Raw genomic sequence first — 18,525 nt, forward strand, 5'->3', positions numbered from 1 at the left:
AATTACTGAACAATCTTAAACCATTTACATAAATCTCAAATTAAGATTTTATACCATTAGTGTTAACCGTTTACATGTTTCCCGTCGACAGTTGATCCAAAAATATTTATTACATTTAAAGTTAACGAACTCACTTAACTAAAGATCATATTTTTACTAATGTTACAGAAAAATTCAGTTACCATACATTAAAGATATTTATTCAACATTAGAAAAGTACAAAATTACAAATGGCAAACTATTAAAAAGCAAAATAAATGCACTTTATTACAAAAATATACTTGATGTGGAAAATTTTAAAGGGAAAAATGCACAGGAGGATAGTTTTCCAGAGCCCAAAACTAAAGACAGTGAATCGTTATGAAAACCAGTTTTAAAACCCGGGTTTACGAATGGGGGTAGGCAGTTTTGTGGATACAATATTTTTATTATGAAATATTTTTTTATTTGGTAATTCTTCATATTCTCTATTTTATGTCAAATCTCTTAAATCAAAATCTACACAAATGTTAAGACCCCAAAAAAGAAAACTCTAACTCTTTTAAATTTCGGGCTCAGTAATTATGTACATGCTCGGATTGAGAGAATTCACTTAGCTACAGAAAATTTACGTCAGTGTAATGTACACAAAACAGCACTGTCATAATCCTACAATACTAATGTTGGTAGAGCCGTCAAAAAAGGCTGAATATTGGGGGGTTCAATTTCCTTGCATTTTTTTAAGTCCCTTGTTTTCAGTTTTAAATCTTCCTTATTGTAAAATATGTTTCCAAGACCTAGCATTGAAGATCTGGTTTACAAATTGTTCTAAATGTTGTTGCACACCAAAACCTTGGTTTAATGTTGGTGTCCAGTAAAATCTTGGTTTAATATGCAGAATAATCTTGGTCAGGGTTTTTACTGTACGGAATGTACAGATCATAATTTCGTTTTATGTACACAAAATTCAATAACCATGCTCTGCACAGATTACATGTACACTGTACAGAATAACCTCGGTTTGTATGCATATTGTACAGGATTAGAAACTAAGTAGATTGTATTTGAGATTTCTTGAAGTGTAAGTAGTAACTAACATTTTGCAAATTTTCTTTAGGAAAATTCAACAAATGTCACATTTACAGCGGCTGTTGTGCTGTTAGGCAGGTGAAGGTTTATAGCTCTCACCGCTTCTACAGAGCTGTCCGCTGCTAAAGAGCTGTCAGCTGTTAAAGAGCTGTCCGCTATTAAAGAGCTGTCAGCTGTTAAAGAGCTGTCAGCTGTTAAAGAGCTGTCAGTTGTTAAAGAGCTGTCAGCTGTTAAAGAGCTGTCAGCTGTTAAAGAGCTGTCAGCTGTTAAAGAGCTTTCAGCTGTTAAAGAGCTGTAGTACTTTTAAGGGGTAGAGTTTGATTATGATTATCCACACTGTCATAATCTGCCTTCAATAAGGATTTCTTTCCAATCTCTGCCAAAACCTACAAAATAACAAATTAGTAAAAATAATTTTAAATAGAAAAAGAAAGGAAATGGGGCCGGGGTTTACTTGCAAATAGTTTATACACCTTTACTATAGAACGAGTTCAACGAATTCAAAAGCAATATATATTAATTTTTTGTTTTCCACTTTTTTATGTTTATAAAATAACAAATATGAAATAAAACTTGATCGCATAACTTTAATTGATCCGGAGCTGAAAACTTTAGAATGAGATATCCTTAATCCCGATTACTTAATCTGAGTATCCAATTATTTTCTTCTGAATCCTCTCTTTTTGGGCGGAGTGGGATTCCTGTTGTGCGCAATGTCCCGTAAAATTCCAAAACAGAGAGAGGGGGATTGAATTTTTTAGATCCAGAAAAATAATATCTGTGGGATGCCTGCGTAGAGACTTGCAGCTGGTGGGGTCTTAAATGTGGCCGCAGCGCTCGGCCCAGAAAGTGTTATAACGTAACCTAACCCTAAATAAATAATTATTTTTCTGGATCTACAAAATTAAATCCCTCTCTCTGTTTTGGAATTTTACGGGACATTGCGCACAACAGGAATCCCACTCCGCCCTGTTTTTGGATATCTCTACTGTATAAAAGTTACTTTTGATAACAATTACATATACGATGCTATCGATTGAACTAATATCCAATTGAACTAAAGTCGCGGCTGTTTACACGTGGGCTTTTAAACAAATATAAATTTAATCATGTTAATATCAACTTATTAAAAACATATTTGACGTGTATAGTCATTTGAACGTTAGTCTTGAATAAACATTACAAGATTAGGTTAGTCTCGATATTAAGAAAAAGAGAGGATCAAGCATTAATCTCGATATCCACCATTCTAAAGTTTTCAGCTCTTGACATTTTTAACTTGGGGAATCAATTTAATTAAAAATTTGTACGGGATGAAAAATAATAACCTGATCCATGATATTATGAGGAATGTTGACGGCCAACATATCAAGAACAAAACAATCTGCTCCGGTCAGCTCAAGGTTCTCTAGTCTCCAGGCCTTCACGCGCCGCATCAGAATAGATCTAAAATGGCGGGAAATTAGAAACGATCAATAATGGCGGGAAATTCAAATAGATTTTTTTTGTAAACATCTAGATCCTCCTCATAAATATAGTGATGTGCATTAATATTGTTCGTTTTTTTTAGATTTTGGCAGTGTAAGAGCAAACGTTTCCAAATTTGAGTAGTCTAAACATTTGCTTTTCTTAAATTATGTCAAATTCTGATCCTGACAGAAAATCAATGCAAAAACGAACCAACAGTGACAATACCATCCAAAAACAAACGTGTTAAACCGATCGTTTATGGATCGCTTTCCAATTTTTCTGAAGGATAAAAATATAGCAAAATTTTGAAACAAAACTTATTTACTGAAAGTCTAGTAATTAAAAAAAAATCAATTGTATAAAAATGATAATAAAATGCTTAATATGATTTTGAGTGACATTGTGACGCAATAATGATGACGTTTGGCCAATTAGACCCGTATCATCTCAATATAAAGTTTGTATGGGAAGGGGGAGGGGAGATGAAGGGGGATAAAACAAAGAGAACAAAGAAATTTAGAGAGAAGTGGTTTCTAGAATAAAGATTACAGAAAGGTTTCAATATTTTATCTAACAGTTTTAAAAGTTTGAAAGCGGATTAAATAAAGGGGAATATGATGATATATCACACTAGAAAACTCACAAATATAACTCGTAATTTTCAATGACAAACTAAAATATTTAATTTTTTCTATGCCTACATAGTTATCAGGGCGGATTAGAAGGGGGGACCTATGCCCACTGGCCCCTCCTTACATGATACATCCGCACATGTACATATAGTTGAATATATATTTTGAGTGAACCTTTTTGTATTTTTTTTTTTGAACAAATAGGAAATTGGAATTTATTGCCTTTTGTTCAATATTTAGGTCGGTCGGTCGGTCCGTCCCCCTTTGATATTAGTTAAATCCGCCCCTGATAGCTATAGCTTGAAGAATGAACACTCACCTGGAGAGATCAGGGACAGCAATCCTGGCGAGCCTGTAGATGATCCCCAGGACGGAGAGGATGGAGATGCTCAACCACCAGAGCCAGAGGACCAGGAAGTACTTCTGGTTGAAGAGGTTGTTAGAGAGGATGCAGAGGTAGTTGCTCCGGTCTATGCTTCCGGTTGTAGCTCCAATACGGATATAGCACGCAACCTGAATACAACTTTTCTCATTTTTCATAAAAAAAAATCTTATTTAAAAATTATTTTGCTTCAAATTTTACAAATATTATCAACTTTACTTAGAGTATATTTTTTTACCTCGGTAGGGAAGAGTTCACACATAGGGTCATGAGTAAGATATTTTCCGTCTTCTCCAACATGCTTCACAGACCAGATATAATTCAGAACCTCACGCCCGTACCTAAACACAGACCAGATATAGTTCAGAACCTCACGCCCGTACCTAAACACAGACCAGATATAATTCAGAACCTCACGCCCGTACCTAAACACAGAGCAAGCTTTTTTATGATTTTCTTCATAGCAAGGATTTAATGCAAGGAAAGTTATTTCAGAGGTGTACGCATCTTTTGTACTGCAGTGTACTGCCACTGGGCGGTAATGTAGACACAAGACGGATGTCGAAGCCTGACATGGGATCCATCTTTCAAATAAATAATCAATGAAATATTCTGGTCATAGGAAACTATTATGCGAATTATCAAAATTATCAAAATTCAATGCTTTTAACCTTCTCGGATACTAAACAAACACTGATGAGGCATCTATTCTTGTTTACAAATTCCGCCCGGAGAGAACTGGTTTCAATATGTACGCAGAGTAAATGCAACTGCAATTAACTTTCCTTGCATTACATTCATGGTATCTTTATCAAATTATTTACTTGAATAAATTAACTTTAATGTCATCCTTAGAATTGGAGTTTTTTAACACTATCATAGTAAAAGTGTAGAAAAAGAACAAGAATCAGAAGTTTACAAAAAAAAGACATTTACAAATCAAAACTGTAAAAAAACAGTTAACTTACGTCCAGAATTTGCCGAGGAGGAGAGCATCGGTGATGACAACGCTGAGGAAAACCATGAAGAGGTTCAAGAACTCGCAGAACCCGAAGTAGAAATGGTAGCGAGCATAGCGAGGTCGGAAATCAAAGAAGTTCTGAGCAATTGTACTCGGGTCACGATCCTGAATAGGCAAATATGAAAATTTTGTTAAGAGAAAATAATTTTATAGTTTAAAATAAATATTTTGCTACTAAAAAAGAAATAATTTCAATTGTCAAGTGAGGACTGAGGATCAAGTGTCCTTGTAAAAATAACTATATATTTAAAGCTTTTATAAGAATTGTTCTAAATCAACGCCCGTATTCCCCTGATCCCAAATCTCTGTAAATATTACACCCTTCTCCCGATGAGTAGACCCCCCCCCTACAAATAAACATGTTTATAGAAATATAAGCTACAGTGTGTTTGAACATGAATTGTTCATTAATTTCAAGTGACCCTACATTTCAAAGTGGCGCCTGATTCACATCGGAACCCTAAAACCTTTGTCTGATCAATAATGTGGAAGTTTCGTCGTTTCTAAAGCTTAAAAAGTGGTTTTCCTCCGTTGATTTCGAAGCAAAAATTTCACAAATCATATTAAAGAGAACCCATAATTGACAATAATTTATGCTTAAAGAAGATATTCTTGCAGAGAAAGATTTAAAGGGAAACAGACGTTGTGAATCTGTGGTATTGGTTACCCTCTTTAAAAGGAGTCACTTCAAATTACATCTACAGTCCCTTTAAAACTGAACTTTATATACCTCCCTAAATATTTTTAGACTAGCCTTAGAGGGCGCGAACTTCTAAATTAATTGTGAACATGTTCTCTTTGTGTAAATCGTAAAACAAAACAAAAATAATTCGCGGATTTTCACAAAAAATTTCGTGGATTTTCAAAATTTTAAATAATTTAATGAAGATCGAATTTTGATGGAGACAAATATTTGAAATTTCGATCATTCACAAACCTTCCCTGTGGTCACGTGATGACCCACAAAAAATTTGGGCCCGATCGGTTCAGCCGTTTTGACGTTTATTGGATACAAACAGACAGACACCCAAACATACAAACAGACAGACAAGCCAAATTTATATATAGATTCTAGAATATATAATTAAACAAGACATTCGAATATATGTTCCCTATAGCTGACCAAACGGCTGGAACGAATGGACTGAAATTTTTTTAAGGAACAAATGGGTGCCCCGGGGGTTAACATGAGTAACTTAGGCTAAATAACAATTCGAAAATTTTTTTCTTAATTTTTTTTTATTCCACGGGCAACGCCGGGCCCTTCAGCTAGTTATTAATACTATTCACCAAATAAATTTTTTTTCTGGGGTGGGGGCACGTTTGCTTAGATCCCATTGCACGAATGCATATTTATAGATAACTAAAGATAAGATTTTTGAAGGTTGAAGACAAGAGCTGATAAAACCTGTCCAACAGGTTCAATTAGAACTTATATCATAATCATAGATTTTATTATATTGTCCTACACAAAAACATCGAACAGGAGATAATGTTTTTTCCAGAAGCAAATCAAAGTTATGTCCTCTCCCGTCCAAACTAAATTTATATTCATTTATAATGTTACTTCTTGACCTCATAACTTCAAAATTCATTTTTGTTTTCAATTACAGCTCTTCAGCAGGTTAATTTAAAAGTGTCTACATTTGATATCGAGATCAAAGTTTCAGATCAACGATATTATTAGTTAATAGTTTGAAAACATATTATGAAATCTACAGAAGTCTACAGAAATCGTCATATTTTCCACGTTTAATAACCTTAGAAATTGAATGATATTCTTGAAAACTAAATAATATTTTTATAATCTTTAACAGGTTTACTCGTGACTTTAAATTTTTAATTTATTTTTCAAGTCATTGAACGTTAAAAATAATAAAAAATGTTATCCCTGAAAAAATCTTTGTTTTATAAAGAAATTCTGTCTTTACATTAACCCTGTTATCTATATATGAGAGCTCTGTCGGTTTCTTTCAAGTTTAAAGGGATTGTAAGCGTACTTTCACTGGACCCTAATAGTTGGGAAGATAAGATAAGGGAAGGATCCATTTTCGAGGTTTAAATATTTTTAATATATTTAAATGTAAATGTAAATTTAAATGTATTTAATCATAGAATTTCTACTTTTTTCCTGCAGAAGAAATGCGTAGATCACTTTTGTAGAGAAACCACAATTGAAAATAATCAGTTTTCAAAATTATAAACATTGATATCTTAGTAATACTTGATCAGACAAAGCTTTGTAAATCGGGTATTGTTCCTTCCACCCCTCTAGATTGCGTTTGTTCACTATTTATAAATTTTCCAAGGAAGAGGCCGCATTCTACAGAACAGAGTAAAATTGGAGTTATAGCTGTTNAGAGGGAGATTTAGATGAGGGGTGGACCCGAGAGTGCCCCTATAGGTCCAGGGGGGGGGGGACTGATAAGGTGAAGGGAAGGGAATTTAAATAAAATTTATGAATCCTTCATTTCTGTGGGTTTGAGGTCAATGGGTTTCAGTAATCAAAATATTTGTCATGTTATTCCAAACATTACTTCATTTTAATTTAACTTTTCATAGGTACGAGAGATAGTAAACATTAAACAATAAAGAAGGGTTGTTGTAATGGGAAACATATTTTGCTGGTAAAGAAGAATTGGTAAAAAAATCTATTAAAAAAGTATGTATAAATGATAAGGATAAGACAAGTAATGTAAAATATAGTTAAAAATCGAAACATATTTAAGGATTTAAAAATGAAATCATATAATTAAGGCAGTATTAAGGCGTGCCTGAGTATGCCAAGGCTAATCAGGACTAATGGGTCCATATTTAAATAGTTAGCATTCTTTAATCAGGTTTTCTTTTGCAATTATCATACGACAGGTTTAAATTAAATTTTAGGGGCAATAATAAACAATTTATTAAGCTTTTCTATTCGTATCTACAGTACCTTGTCCTTAAGTTGATTTGACAAATAAACCGAATCAAAGCCGTTTTCAGTAAAAGATATAAAATGATTAAAAACATTTTTATAATTCTCCTAAAACTTTAAGTTCCATGATGTGCAAAAAGAAAATGAAACGTGAATTAGTCCGAGTCATTCTTGAATCTGAAATGCCAAGACAACTTAAACCATTTAATTTGTCTCATCTCGTGTATAACGCGCATTTTTTAGAAAACGTTAGCACAATTTTAATAAGAAAATGGAATTTCCTCAGGACTAGGTTTGTACTAGGTTAGGGACAAAGAAGGGGGGTGGGGGAGGGGGCAAGAGGGTTTCAAATAGTTAACTATTCGTAAATCTCATCTTTCAATACAGTCTTCAGTCTTCTAAAAACAATTTAAACTTAAATAAAATGTTGTTCCTGATCATGTTTCTAACCTTAAAAATGTTCCGATAATGTTCCGAACCTTTGCAAAATTACTGATTAAGTTTCTGAACTGAATAATCCTAACCTAAATTATGTTCCTGATAATGTTCCTGACCTAAATAATGTTCCTGATCATGTTCCTAACCTAAATTATGTTCCTGATAATGTTCCAAACCTAAATAATGTTCCTGATCATGTTCCTAACCTAAATTATGTTCCTGACCTAAATAATGTTCCTGATCATGTTCCTAACCTAAATTATGTTCCTGATAATGTTCCTAACCTTAATAATTTCCTGATCATGTTCCTAACCTGAATAATGTTCCTGATCATGTTCCTAACCTCAATAATGTTCCTGATCATGTTCCTAACCTGAATTATGTTCCTGATCATGTTTCTAACCTGAATTATATTCCTCATCATGTTCCTAACCTGAATAATGTTCCTGATCATGTTCCCCTCCAGGAAGTTCCTCCAGATGCTCCTGGGGAACTTGGCGAACCCGAAGCAGAATGTGAGAAGGAAGGGCAACCAGAGGTAGTATGCTGTGACAGGGGCATCCTGGGAATAATACAAAAAATTAGAAAATTCGTTGCGCTTCCCACCCTTAACTCTATATTTTAATTTACTAATAAATCTAGAGTGTAAAGATGAATAATTGAATACAGGTGCAAGGAATGTAAATAGGAAACGCTAAACAAAGGAAACTACAAAACTACCCCCCGGACCTATATCAGATTTATTCACTATGCACCATGCGCAAAGAATGCGTCCATAAACTTTTTATAGGTTTCAACTGCCGAGGTCCAAACTCAGAAACCTGTTTTGGAATCTCTCTCATTTCACCCTTCTCTCACACCCCTCTCACAGTTCTCTCTCGGCATAAATCCATACCTATTCACTTCCAGCCTTCCTTTCACTTCCCCTCCCATTTCACCTCCAATCCCTCCGCCTTCACTTCCAACCTTCCTTCCAATCCCAAACCCACTTCACCTCCAATCCCTCCCCATTCACTTCCAACTTTCCTTTCACCTTCCCCACTACTTCAACTCCACCCCCTCCCCTTTCACTTCCAATCTTCCTTTCACCTCCCCCCTTCAGGGACGGATACAGGGGGGGTCGGCGGGACATTCGCCCCCGCTGAAAGATTCAGGGAGTGGCGTAGCCCCCCCCCTGAATTTGGAATTTTTTGCTCCTATTTTCAGAATAGCTTCTCAATAGCATGCTTAAGGGAAGGAAACCCTAGTGCAAAACATGAAAAATAGCTGTCTTAATAAACTTTAATGTGTGAAAAGTTAAAAATCTAGTTTTTTAGTCTTTAGTCATTAATTTTAACTCTTTTTGAGTCTTTTAAGTAAAAACAAAATTTCACCTGCGCCGCGATTTTTTATTCCGAATTATGAATTTTTTTGTTCCTAAAAAATCTTCCCCCCCTCCATCACCTAAATCCTGTATCCGCCCCTGCCCCCTTCACTTCACCTCCAACCCCTCCCCTTTCATCTCCCTCATACGAAAACCCAATAATATTCTAATTTATTTTATGTCAAAACTTGATGCAATTTATGAAAGTTAAATTCTACTCCACGGCCGAAACAGACTTTACAGTTAACTCTCAACCCCTTTAAACCAAATTTGTGGTTTCAGTTTCTGACCCTTCTATCTATATATCTATTCTATTAACCTTTTGAATATCTGTTTTAANAAGATAAATGTATCAAATATTTGAGCAGAGAATAAAATGCATTTCTATCGAACCCATTAATTCAAAAGAAATTTAGTTTGAATATAAGAATAGTAATTAAGATATTACGATATAAGAATAACTCGGTAGAAATTAAGATTTTAAAAGAAGTAGGACTGTAGAAATTAAGACATAAGAGTAGCTATGTAGAAAATAAGATAAAAACAGTTGCTATGTAGAAAATAAGATAAAAACAGTAGCTTGTAGAAAATAAGATAAAAACAGCTGCTATGTAGAAAATAAGATAAAAACAGTAGCTATGTAGAAAACAAGATAAAAACAGTAGCTATGTAGAAAATAAGATAAAAACAGTTGCTATGTAGAAAATAAGATAAAAACAGTAGCTATGTAGAAATTAAGACAAAAACAGTTGCTATGTAGAAAATAAGATTATAACAGTATAGCTCTGTAATGATTATACTGAAAGAGTAGTATATAGAAATTAAGATTAAAAGACTTGTTCTGAAGTAATTAAAATACTAAGAATATCTCAAAGAAATCCAAAGAATGTTAGCAGGTGTTGAAAGTAAAAAATAAATCAGCAATTTTTTTCAACTTTATTTTTTTCAGAAATATGCTTCTAGTTTAGAAACAACTAAACTGAACAATTGCCTCAAACTCTAATTTTGTAATAATTGCATCTTTGCAACCTGATATAGTAGACCTTGATATTTTAAATTATGAATACTTTATAGATCGATTTCTCATAGTCAAACTTGGAAAAATCAATGGTTAACACAATGCAAAAATATATGGACTGGTTCAAAAATTAATACTATAGTTCCATATTAACAAGTTTTTGAAAGTATCTATCTAAAATTGAAGCATTAAAAGCCATGTTCTTCTCGATTGAATACATGGAGAACTTTTTTCAAGGGAATTGAGTCTGTGGCAAAATCGAAATTTCTATGCCTTCTTTCTTTGTAACTTAAAAGTGTAAGCTTTTGACATTTCAAAGTTAGATTTTATCCAACAAAATTCTTAGTTTTAAATATCAAGCTGTTTCCGAACTTGGGTTTGAAAGAATATAGGCATCAGAAAATCAGAATTTGTGACAAATACTCAATTTCATTGGTGGGAAACAGGTCAAGACGCTCTCACCTCTGGAGAATCAATTTTACTCTGATCAACGAAACATCCAGTAGCCTTTCCTTGCAGGTGAGGTCGGATATAGGCAGTTCCATGAATCCAGCAGTAGGACCTGAATATATATATATGATAGAAAAGAAAAGAGAAAAAGAGAGAAGGTAGAAGGGGAAGAGGAAGAGAAAGGTAGAAGGGGAAGAGGAAGAGAAAGGTAGAAGGGGAAGAGGAAGGCAATGGAACGTGGAAGGGGTAGGGAATGTAGAAAGGAAAGGGAAGGATGGAGGGGAAGAGGAAGGGAAGGGGAAGGTAGGGAAGGAAAATTGGAAGGCACATTCAACAACTTTATTATCAAAACAAATCATTCATATTACAGTACTTCTTTTCATCAATAATTCGATATAATGGAACAAAAAATTGATATTTTTTTCAAAAATTGATTTTTTATTTTAAAAATCCTTTCCTTGAATAATGATGAACCCCGGTTTAATGGTCATTGTTCCGCCTGAAAACTGTTTAAAATATTCCCAGGCAAGATTCAAGTTTTGCATTTACATAATTTTTGTCAATTTTTAGAATTATTCTATAACGATATTATTCTTGGAGTTATTTTAAATTTTTGATGAAAAAATACGAATTCAAACTGAATCAGTATAATGTAAAAAGTTGTTAAACTAAATACAGATTGTTAAACAAGTTTCTTCAGTGCACCCTTGGTGTGACCAAGAAGTACTTTACCTAACACCAAATAGATTATCAAGTACAATATGTGGCAACAGAGAAATAGACCAATGATACACGACGTCACAAGTGTCAAATATAAAAAGGAAAACGAAATTTTCTCCCATTAGTTGACAGGTTTTCCAAGATTAAATAAAAAAGTGTGAAAACAGAAAAAAAGGAACACATAAAATTGCACTTATTTTACTGTAAAATGAGCCTTTTATTCTAAAATTATCACTATTTTTAATACTTTTTTTCGGACACTTGTGACGTCAGAATACAGCTGTACTGAGAGTGTACAAATTCTACGTTGCCATCTATCTACTTCAATCTATTTGACTAAGACTGTTAACTCACTGTTCATTAAATCTGACAAAGCTGTAAAATTAAATTTCAAATATAAATTTTTTACAGGTAGATATATTTATAATTGACCGGTGTTATATATATAACATATAATATATCATATATATATATAAATATATATTGTTTTAAGAAGTAGTAGTTGTGTATTTGACCGGTATAACATGATAACCATGGTGTCAAATTTCAAAGGATGATAATCCTTCTCAGTTTAACGTCTTACAGGATAGAATCGTCTAAACCAGATGTAAAATAAAAAATGAAAACAGGGAATAAGATTTTTTTCTAATCCATGAAAGCCTATGATTAAAATATTTAGAACTAGGCTTTCAGGGCTCTTTGCAGCCATCTTCTATTTTAAATTTTAATTATTTCTCTATTTCAGTTTATTGGTTACAAACAAACAGACACACTATCAAGTATAGTATATATATAGATATATAGATAGCAAATAACTTCAAATGAATATGTAAACCAGGTTCAAAGATTAATTGCTAAGTAATGTTAAATGAATCAATTCGTATTTATAGTTGTAAAATATCCATCAAATACAAAAATTGTGAATTGTGATGAAAATGAAAACCAGGTTCAAAGATTAATTGATAAGATATAAATAAGATAAATGTATCAATTCGTATTAATAGTTGTAAAATATTTATCTAATACAAAAATTGTGAATTGTGATGAGTAAAAGTTAAACATATTTTATTGATTAGAATCGACAAAATTTTATATTTCAAATGGTAAAAATTGAAGAAGAAAAAATTCGAAATGAATTGAATTGATTAAATAATGTGGATGATATCAGACACTTCAGACATATAATTAATCACTTAATTAACTTCTTTTCAAAACACATCTTATCGAGAACCCCCCCCACTCTCTACGCCACTTTCCCCCCTCAAAACTGGTCCAGTAAAAACCAAGGCCCCGATGATAGTTTTATCGGAAGAGAAAAAGATTATAAAGTTATAAAAAATTGTCTACGACGTACAAATTAGATTACTTTTTATTGAAATATTTTAATGTCTGCATAATTTGATAATTAAGTTTTTAACTACTTTGCAGAATATAACTCGGGATCATATTTCGCCCTAGTCAATTACCCTGGGACAGCATATCAGCAATTAACACTCATATCAATAATTAAATTTTTTAATAAATTTTCAGAAATTTGCAAGAAAATTATAGAGATACACATGTTTAAAAACATTTACAGGAGCTGGGAACTTTAGAATGGGAAACCCTTAATCCAGACTGCTTAATCCGAATATCCAATGTGGACACTTTCAATTTCTTGCTTAATCCACTCTTTTTTGGATAAAGTAGAGAAAAATAAAAAATCTGTTTTTCAAAATTAGAGAGTCCCTTCCGTTTCTGTATATCAATCTTAAATGGCTTCATATACGTGACTCTGATTGGTTGAATTTTTTAAACTTTTAAGGATACAAGTACAAGATTAGATTAGCAAGCAACAAAGCTATAAAAGAATTTTTTTTTTACTTTTCGCAGAGTTTCTGGTCGATGATGTCGGTTTCCTTACCTGGCATACTGGTCTCCCCCCTGACAGATGATAGCGCGACCATCCAAATGATTTTCGAGGAAAATAAATAAGAGTCCGAACATAATCACGAATGTTGAAGCCTGAAAATAAATTTTTTTAAAACCACTTTTACTATTTTTTTTTCACAAGAAAAAGTCCTTTCAGAAGATTTGTATGCCCTAAAAAAAAGAGCCACATTGTTTTAAATAATATAATATGAATAAAGAAATGTAATATGCAGTTCAAAAACAAGACGGGGGGGCGGGGGGGAGGACTACTTAGGAGTTACCGCTTTGGTCGTTTAAATGGAAACCCAATGTAAACTTCATTTTCCTATTTACCATCGTGTACAGTGTACAGAATAAATTTACAGTGGACATTGTACAGTATAATTTACAGTGTACAGTATAAATTTACAATGTACAGTGTACAGTATAATTTACAGTGTACAGTATAAATTTACAGTGTACAATGTACAGTATAAATTTACAGTGTACAGGATAAATTTACAATGTACAGTGTACAGTATAAATTTAAATAATAAATGTACAGGTTTTATCAGAATTTCAAGCTGTAAAGAACAAATTGAATCTAGATAAAAATATAATTTAAAAACTTGGAAAATTATATTTTGCCTCAAAAATGGATGAAACTCGCATGATCTCATCATGAACACGAAATCCTAAATTTACAAATTTCTCCCCCATCAAATCTGATATCAGGATAAAACAGTTAAATATTAATGACAACCCTGTAATCTATGTTTTCTTTTTGCAAATTCTTAAAATCAAAGTGGAAATTTACTTTTTACTTTTTTTAGGGCATGTTAACAATTGCGTCGACTTTAAATGTACTACACAATGTACACTGTACAGTATGTAAAATATGTACAATATTTGTATTGTTTGACCTGATGATGAAGTCTGAAGAGTGGGTTGTCTATCGTCAATTCGTCGCCCTTGAACCATTTCAGCAAGTTACTGAACAAAAGTTAAACTAACATTTATGCACAAATATATCAAAGAGGGAAAGAGGGGAATAGGAAAGTTCCTTTTGCAGGATAAGTAAAAAATAACAAGACTAAAAGAATTGTGAATAAAATAATTTTATCAATATTATTGTTATATTTTTTTTTATGAGAAAAAGACAAAGAAAAGTTTGTAGAGATTTTTTTAACGAGTGAAGGTAGAAAAGAAGAAAATGTAGAAAACTATATTGATTATTAAAAGATTGCTAAGAAGAATTGCAGAGATTTTAAGAAAGATAAATGTTTAAATTTGAGTTAGTAAAATTCCTGATTATGGGTAATCTGTTGATAACGGGAGGAGCCATCCTTCTGCAAGTTGTCTGAAACAGAAGTTCATTAGAAACTTTTGGACCCAAGGGAATTATGAAGGGCCTTCATTACACTAGAGTCCGAATTTAATGAATTTGAGCCGCGTCTAAAATCCACCAGAAACCAGTTTCAATTGAGCGCCGGCTTAAATCTTGAAACATTGAACCAACCATATTTGAGCCGCGTCTCAAATTTAAGCCGCGGCTCAAATTCTTTAAATTCGGACTCTGATCTTATGAAGGCCCCCCAGAAGGTCAAAGGATAAGGACACTATTGCCCCCTAGAAGGTCAACGGGGAAGAAAAAAGGATAGTTACCCAGACTAGAGGGGGGAATAATTGAGAAAGTCTGCACTAAGATGGTTGACGGAGAAATGTCTCAATGGGAATTATCTTATGGGGGGGGGGAGGACAGGGGTGGAAGGAAGGAAGGGGGTGGCAAGGACACAGACTCCCTCGAAACTAAGGAACAAAGAGAAGTAAGAAACCCGAATCTTTTTCTTTTAAAAACAAACGGTTGTACGAGATCAACATATTTGAATCTTTTTCAAAAACATGATAAACTGTCTAGTTCATCAATTAAGACAGATAATGGATTTATAAAACCTACCAAGAGACATTTAATGGTAATTTAAAAAGTTTTACCCTCGTTTTACATTAGATTAATTATATTAAAACAGATTGCAATGTTTAGTTTGCCGTTTTTTGGCCCCTATAAAACCAAGTTTTTTGGGCCTTGCTCACTTGACCGGCCTAAACTTCTGCTTTTAAATAAACAACTGTACTTAATGATTCAACAAATTTTGTTTTAAAATATTTTTCATACAAGTGAGATGCGTAAAAAATCACAATTTTACCATTATTTTAGCAGGAGAGCATCCTACCCTATAACTGATTAAACAAATTTAGAAATTTATAACAGTGTCGTTATTTCCGACGATTTTTAGCACCTACTATTTTCAATGTTGATTGTTTATATTCAAAACCAATACTGCAGCCAATGACGTCATGTACAAGTGTACACTATTCAGATATATTCCTAATGCATATTCTTCTACTATTGGACCATCTTTGGTTGAGATAGACAAAAATATGTACAAAAAATGTATGTAAAGTACGAGTACTAGAAAATAAATTGTGTGTTTGTACACAAAACACAATATTTTATGATCACCCAAACCTTTAGAACTTGCTTAATTGTACCTGTCAAGGATGGCAAAGGCTGTAAACCTCCGATATTCACTATTGTCTAGATCTGAAAATATTTAATTTTTAAGCAAAAAATGTCGATTTTACAAATACAAATAAACTCAAAATGAAGTTTTATCATAGATTTATAAATACTTTCGATTTGTTGATTTGGGTTTGGTTGGGTCTCAATATAAGAACTTTCTCTGGAAGGATTGAAGACAAAGCATCTCTTCTCACAAAATAAATCTTTAAATTTTAAATACAAATTTTATAATACATTAGTCTATATAATAAGGTTTTAGGTGTATCTTTTAAGATTAAACACTTAAGCGTTCACTTTAGAGTTCTTGCAGGGTTAGGTTTGGGTTTACTCTGCTCTAGGTGGTCTTGAATACTACAGGTAGGATGATAAACATTAAACTCCAGGTACCTTCTCTTACTGATCAGATAGGTAGATACAGAGAACATAGGTAGAAAGATAGTTAGTACAGGTTGAAATGGTAAAGAGTGAGTTTTATAAAGAGTCAACTATAATTTCATCCAACACATTTTTAACCTTTTACATTTCTGTAAATTAAATTATTGTTTGTAGATTAATGTATAACGCTGTGGCTAGAACATGTTGAGATATCTGCATTAATAGAGTTTTATTTTGCTTTTTAAAGTATTTGAAGTTGTCGGGTTCGTACATTATATTTTTCAGGAGTATCGGAGTATCGGGGTCTGCTCCGGAGGATCGGAGTTTACTTCAGAGTATCGGAGTTTACTCTGGTGTATCAAAGTCCACTCTGGAGTATCGTACTCTACTCATTTGTATCGGAGTCTTCTCAGGAGTCTCGAAGTCTTCTCAGGAGAATCGGATTCTACTCCAGAGAATCAGAGTCTACTCCAGAGTATCGGAGTGTTCCATGGAGTATCAGATTCGTCACTGGAGAATCGGAGTCCACTTTGGAGTATCGGAGTCAAATTTGGAGTATCGGAGTCTATTCCGGAGTATCGGAGTTTACTCCGGAGTATCGGAGTTTGATTGAAGTAATTCATCCTGCTTCTCCTACTCCTGCTCCATTGTAGAGTTCTGAAGAGTAAATTCCTGAAATAGTTGGAATACCAGGATAGATTACTCTTCAGCAGGGAGATAAATATACTCCGTCCTAGCACATATACATACTCCTACTCCTTCAGCTCATATACATACTCCGTCCTAGCTCATATATATTCTCCGTCCTAGCTCATATATATACTCAGTCCTAGCTCATATATATACTCCGTCATAGTGCATATACATACTCCTTCCTAGCTCATATATATACTCCGTCCTAGTAGCTCATATACATACTCCGTCCTAGCTTATATACATACTCCTTCCTAGCTCGTGTATATACTCCTTCCTAGCTCATATACTTACTCCTTTCGAGCTCAGATCCATATTCCGTCCTACCGTATATACTCCTTCCTAGTTCATATATATACTCAGTCCTAGCTCATATATATACTCCATTCTAGTGCATTCCGTTCTAGCTCATATATATACTCCGTCCTAGTTCATATATATACTCCGTCCTAGTTCATATATATATACTCCGTCCTAGTTCATATATATACTTCTTCCTAGCTCATGTATATAGAGATGGGAATAGTTTTTTTTGGAGGAACGAAATTTTTGAGACCGAACAAAATTTTTAATAAAAAAGGTGTCATGCAGAAAAAAAATTTAAAATCGTTCGAACGAACTTGAAAAAACGATCGTTTTTTAATGAACAAACACTTTTCCAAAAGATTTAGAAAAAAACAATAGTTTTTACTGTACTGAACGAACGTTTTTTAACAAACTTTTTTTAAAACGATAGTTTTCTACTCAACAAACAGTTTTTTCGAAGTAATTATTGAAAAAATCACCATTATGTATTCCATTTTATCTAAACCTCTATCTGTTTAACAAGATATCGTCTTTTTCTGTATTAAAAGAATTGCTAAATTCACATAATTTCTTTTATTCTCTCGGCAGCATAAATCCGCAAGGCACTTTAAATATAGAATCCACAATTGAAAGAAAAAAATGTCAGAAAGAAAAAAAATATTTTTCATTGATTCTTGATCAGAGACAGGTTTAAAAAGTACCGTTGTTAATCGTACATGCTAAAACATTAATGGAGGGTCATTTGAAATTACTTGTCCAGTCCCTTTAAAGAGACTATATTTCAAGTTATGCCCTTATTTGGGAGTTTTTAGTGGTGAGAAATCAAGCTTGATATCGACAGATAAGATCTATATATTTCTCATTGTTTAGTTTAGATAATTCTTCTTATCAACGAGGTTTCTGATTTAAGCACATTTATTTGGTTGATATAGTCTACAGCAGGTGTTCTTGTCTAGACTCTATAAATACAATAAAACTTATTTTCTTCCATATTTCTTAGTTGTTTCCTATCTAAACTTTAAGTTCATTTTTCTTATCAAAATATTTCTTCACATTAGTTTAAGAATTAATTATCATACCAACATTACATTTTTTATTTCTAGATATTTTGGATGGACTTTGTAGTTTTTAGTTTATTTAGTCAAAATGGTTTTAGCAGTTTCCTACCAATATTTCTAGACACATTCTTTACAGTAGTTTC

General features: G+C 33.0%; 1 protein-coding gene across 1 annotated transcript; it reads right to left on the reverse strand.

Moving 5' to 3' along the window:
- Positions 1 to 570: 570 nt before the first annotated feature.
- LOC111713485 (innexin inx2) lies at positions 571 to 15,976 on the reverse strand. The gene is made up of 11 exons (XM_023488346.1): positions 15,920 to 15,976; positions 14,677 to 14,729; positions 14,293 to 14,362; positions 13,383 to 13,483; positions 10,772 to 10,871; positions 8,362 to 8,490; positions 4,521 to 4,678; positions 3,791 to 3,893; positions 3,490 to 3,683; positions 2,397 to 2,514; positions 571 to 1,454 (listed from the first exon to the last, which is right to left on the reverse strand). Exons 2-11 carry the CDS (start codon positions 14,712 to 14,714, stop codon positions 1,353 to 1,355), a joined length of 1,113 nt encoding a protein of 370 aa, XP_023344114.1. The 5' UTR covers positions 14,715 to 14,729; positions 15,920 to 15,976; the 3' UTR covers positions 571 to 1,352.
- Between the last annotated feature and the right edge of the window lie 2,549 nt (positions 15,977 to 18,525).

The sequence above is a fragment of the Eurytemora carolleeae genome, unplaced genomic scaffold, assembly GCF_000591075.1.
Source record: "Eurytemora carolleeae unplaced genomic scaffold, Eaff_2.0 scaffold952, whole genome shotgun sequence".
Taxonomy (NCBI): domain Eukaryota; kingdom Metazoa; phylum Arthropoda; class Copepoda; order Calanoida; family Temoridae; genus Eurytemora; species Eurytemora carolleeae.

What these genes read in the sequence shown, in the direction of transcription:
- LOC111713485 (XM_023488346.1), bottom strand. Translation starts at nt 14,714, where the DNA reads ATGGCTCCTCCCGTTATCAACAGATTACCCATAATCAG. An exon ending in AACAGATTACCCATAATCAG is followed by an intron (nt 14,363 to 14,676) that starts GAATTTTACTAA and finishes ACTTTTGTTCAG; the next exon opens with TAACTTGCTGAAATGGTTCA. An exon ending in GGGGGAGACCAGTATGCCAG is followed by an intron (nt 10,872 to 13,382) that starts GTAAGGAAACCG and finishes ATATATATTCAG; the next exon opens with GTCCTACTGCTGGATTCATG.